Genomic DNA, 4485 nt, shown 5'->3' with positions numbered 1-4485 from the left:
AACCCTTGGGCGGGAGCGCCACCGCACTTCCCAAGCGGCGCACTATCCAGTGCGCCACCGGGCCGGCCCTGGACTTTTGAGTTGAAACAAGTCAAGACTTTGAGAACGAAATAAATGTATTTGTATGTGAAAAAAACATGAGTTTTGGGGGCCAGAGGTAGAACATTATGGATTGAATTGTGTCCCCCAAAGTTTAATGTGTTAGTGTTGGAGTGAGCAGGACTGAAGCCATGTCGTGGGGGGTGGAGGATGTGGGATTTTTAAAAAGACCTTTTTTTTTCTCTCCACTCTTCCCATCCCCTGACTTTCTTATCTTGCTTACTACATAGGAAAACAGGATGAAAAGCTAATCAGTACTTTGCAAAGCTAACAGTTTTCTTTGAGTCTTACAGAGTTTTGAGAAGAGATCAAGGCCAAATGACTGGAAGCTGACCTTGGGCATCAGCCAAGTCAACCAGAGCTCTGCGAAGCAAAACTACACAAAAGACTTTGCAGAAGAGTTGATTCTGCTCCGGAGCAAATCAAAAGCATACAGTGTCCTGAGATAACAGCAAAGATGAAAACAGAAACCAGACAAAGCCTTGGTGAGACCTTGTACCCGACTCACATACAGACTCCTTGTAGCTCATTTACCCTTCTCTCCTCCTTTTCTCCTCCCACGTTCCACTCCCTCAACTCCTCCTTTAAAAACGTCTCAGTAAATCTAAGTCTTTGAGATGGGTTAGCCTACCATCTCCTTCAGCTGAATACATCTGCTTTTCTAACACCAACCATTTAACTTCTGAGTCTTTTTTTTCTTTCCTTCTGAATCGGGCAGGCAGCCGGACCTCAGTTCAGTAACATTAGAGGTTTGGTTCCCATAGTGACAGTGTTAAGAGGGGGGAGATCCTATTATGGTAATTGAAAGACAGGGCCCTGAAGAAGTGATTAGATTGTGAGGACCATGCCCTAGCGAATGGATTAGTCCGTTGGATGGTTTAATAGTGGTTATGGGTGTGATTCTGTTGGCTTTAAAAGGAGAGGGCATGAAACGCTCTCTGTCTGCTCTGCCATTCTCACCATGTGACACACTGCATTGCTGTAGAGTCACCTCACCAGATGTGTTCCCTGGACTTTGGACTTCCCAGGCTCCAAAACTGTAAGAAATGAATTTCATTTTCTTACAAATTACCCAGTTCCAGCGATTTTGTTATAAGCAACAGAAACAGGCTAATACACTATGGTAGTAAATCAGGCTACTTAGATGAAATAGGCAAATTCCTTGAGAAACGAAATGTATCAAGTATTAGTTGATAACACTAATATACACCTATCACGTGCCAGGACCCCGAGGGCCAAGGTCCAGGCAGGGACTAAGCAGTGGTCCAGGAAGATGTCAGTTGGGGCAAAGGGAGCTCAGAGCTGAGGGACAGCAGGGAAGAACAGAGAGGAATCCAGCCACTTCCCTGGTCCCAGGCTCTGATGTGTTGGAGGCCAGGCACAGTCCAGCAATATCACTCTGTGGCCACTCGGACTAGAGGGACAAGGCATAAAATGCAGCCTTTCACAGCTTCTTCTCGTTGTGGACCAATGTGGTCAAGGCAGGGTTGGTGCTGTGGATTAACTGCATCCCCCAAAGTCCATGTATTAGAAACTTAACCCCCACTGGGACAGTGTTAAGAGCATAGGAAATCCTATTATGGCAATTGAAAGGTGGGGCCTTTAAGAGGTGATTAGATTTGAGGACCATGCCCTAGTAAATGGATTAATAAAGTGATGGGTTTTTTTTTTTTTCCTTTTTGTCTTTTTTTCATGACCGGTAACGGGATCGCAACCCTCGGTGTCACGCCCGTACCGCGACCAGCAATGGGATTGCAACCCTCGGTGTTGCGCCCGCACCGCGCTCAGCCAGTGAGTGGACCGGTGGGATCCAAACCCTCAGCGGGAGCGCCTCCACACTCCCAAGCCCCGCACTCAACCGAGTGCGCCACCGGGCCGGCCCTAAAGTGATGGTTTAATGGTGGTCATGGGCATGGTTCTGAGGGCTCTAAAAGGAGAGTGCGTGAGAAGCTCTTTCTCTCTCCACTTCTGCCATCTGCCATGTGAGACCCTGCTTTGCTGTGAAGAATCACTGCCTACCAACAAGGCTCTCATAGATGTGTTCCCTGGACTTTGGACTTCCCAGCCTCTGAAACTCTAAGCAATAAATATCATTTCTTTATAAATTACCCAGTTTGGGGTATTTCTGTTATAAGCAGTCAAAACGCACTAATAGAGTTGGGTATGTCTGGAGCCTCAAGATACCTAAACACACCTGCTGAGGACTAAGCAGAGGTGCATGGGAAGTAAGAAGCAGCTTGATGGAAGAGAGCAGAAGTGGGGGGGAGGGTTGAAAAATGTGGGCCCAGGTGCCAGACCTTGTCCCCTCCACCCTCAGGATCCTACACAGAAGCCATCTACTTTCAGGACACAGGATCCCAGCCCACTTCTCAGCCCTGCAGTCCAGCCCCCTGGACTCAGGGGCTGCTCTGGACCCAATGGCAAAAGACATTTTAAACAAAGTCTCTCATCACATTTATTAATTCCTGGGAGGAATGAGGGAGAACCCTGCAGCACCCCATAGGAAGCCCAGTCTCCAAATGCAACAGGAGGGATAGGAGCCAGGCCAGTATTCCCGACACCTCCCAAGGATACCATCAGCACCCTGGGTCCACAGCTTGATCAACTTCCTAGACAAATTTGACAAAAGAGAAATGGTAGGAAGGGAGAGGATCCTGTGCCCTCCTCCCTGGTGAATTCAGGGCAGACCTCTCTGATGCCCCTCAGGAGGGAAGTGGCTTGGTCAGCTGCCCCCCACTTCCCTCCAGATGCTCTACCTGAGCAAACCACTCTCTGCCTCAGAGCCTTTGCACATGTCCTTCCCGCTCCTGCAATTCCCCCCATACACCTGGCTGAGATCAGGCATACTCATCAACGTGTTAGAAGGAGGCACAGGAAAGGGCACTCCCGGTGGAGGGCACAACCCAGGCAAAGGCCAGGGGTGGAACCCAGCTCGCAGGACCTAGGGAAACGTCACCTGCAACGAGGAGCTCCACGGGGTCGCTGAGCTCCGACAGGAAGGGTTTGGGCCACGTGGAGTCATAGCGGCAGCTGTAGTTGCCTGCGTGTTGGGGTCCCACGTAGGTCAGCACAAAGTCCGCTGAGTTGTGGGTGCTCCAGCGCATCATCACAGGCTCACCATCCTGCAGCAGCTCAAAGGTGACTTGAGGTCTGTGGCCCTCGCAGTGCAGAACGGCGTCGCGGCCCGGGGTCACTGCTCCGCTCCACAGGGGCCGGAGCTGCGGCTTATGAGGGGGTTCTGGGCAGAGCAGCCAGGTCAGTCAGGTGAGGCCCCCGAGTCGGACAGTGGCTTCCCAGCCCACCTCTGCCTGCCTGGCCCCTCCACGTCTCCAGGTTGCTGCCCCCTGTCCGTGGCCATGCACATAACCCTCCTCCCCTTTTTTCATCCTGAGCTGAAACTGCACTTCTGGGAACCCCCTGTCTGGGCTTATCCTGCTGCCCTCACACCCTGGTCATTCTGCACTGTAACTGTCTGTCTCTTGTGTCTGTGTCATCCCCTCCCCCAGGACTTTGGGAGTCCCCAGACCCGGGCCTGCTCTAAGGCTTTTTGGGGTCCCCAGCACCCGGCACTCAGGGCTCAGGACGCCTGAGGGGAACAAAGAAATGATCAGGGAAACGGTGTTCCTGGCAGAAGACACAGCCCGAAGGTCTGGAGGCAGGACCTGTGTCCAGCTGGCTCTGCATGGCCTCCGCCCCCGTGGAGACCGTGATGAGGAAATCAGAACAAACAGACCCCAGGGTCAGCGAGGGCTCAACTAGAATTACACATTAACCGTCCGCCTGTGGGTCAGAGGCCAGGCGGTGGCAGGGAGTAACAATTCAATATGTGACAACAACTGACATGCATGTAGCACGTGGAAACTGAGGCACGAGCGCGTGCAAAGCCGACAGGGATTTGAACAGGAAAATCCGGGTCCAGCCTTCACGCTCTCGACCACGTCGCTACGCGTAGCCGGCGGGCTCACGTCCGTGGGCGATAAGACGATATTCGATATTCGAGGCGTCGCCAGGACCCTGGGACGCCGACCTCCCATTCCCCTCAGGAGTCGGCGATGGGGGCAGGACTAAGGCCCAGAGCGCCGCCCTCTGGCCCCCAAGGAAAGGCGGGCACCGTCCTTTCGCACAGGGCACTACAGGCTCCGGGGACCGCTGTCCGCGCCCGCGTGCCCTCGCTGGGACCCCGGCCCGCTCACCGTCCACCCGCAGCTCCCAGCGCGCGCTCGGCGCGGAGCCCTGGAAGGGCGGCGCCAGGTCCACGAAGACGCAGCTGTAGTTGGCCGAGTCGACCACCGAGACGCCGCGCAGCTCGAAGAGGGCCTCGGCGCCCGCGGGGCTCAGGAGACTGTGCACGCGGCGCCCCCTCGCGTCCTCGCGCAGCAGTGCGAC

At 53.9% G+C, this 4485-nt stretch overlaps 1 protein-coding gene across 1 annotated transcript in view; it reads right to left on the bottom strand.

Annotated features, from left to right (window-relative positions):
* The window catches only part of A1BG (alpha-1-B glycoprotein), a 23074-nt gene that overhangs the window by 15013 nt on the left and 3576 nt on the right, over nucleotides 1-4485 (bottom strand). The window contains exons 7-8 of the mRNA XM_008572197.1: nucleotides 4293-4485; nucleotides 3056-3337 (exon numbers count right to left, since the gene is read on the bottom strand). The exon at nucleotides 4293-4485 is cut by the window's right edge and continues 4 nt beyond it. Coding sequence (XP_008570419.1) covers nucleotides 3056-3337; nucleotides 4293-4485 — 475 coding nt within the window. The remainder of the gene's footprint in view (nucleotides 1-3055; nucleotides 3338-4292) is intronic.

This window comes from Galeopterus variegatus, unplaced genomic scaffold, assembly GCF_000696425.1.
Source record: "Galeopterus variegatus unplaced genomic scaffold, G_variegatus-3.0.2 Scaffold764, whole genome shotgun sequence".
Lineage (NCBI taxonomy): Eukaryota > Metazoa > Chordata > Mammalia > Dermoptera > Cynocephalidae > Galeopterus > Galeopterus variegatus.
The sequence above is the reverse complement of the archived record's forward strand: the minus strand, read 5'-3'. Positions and strand labels throughout refer to the sequence as shown.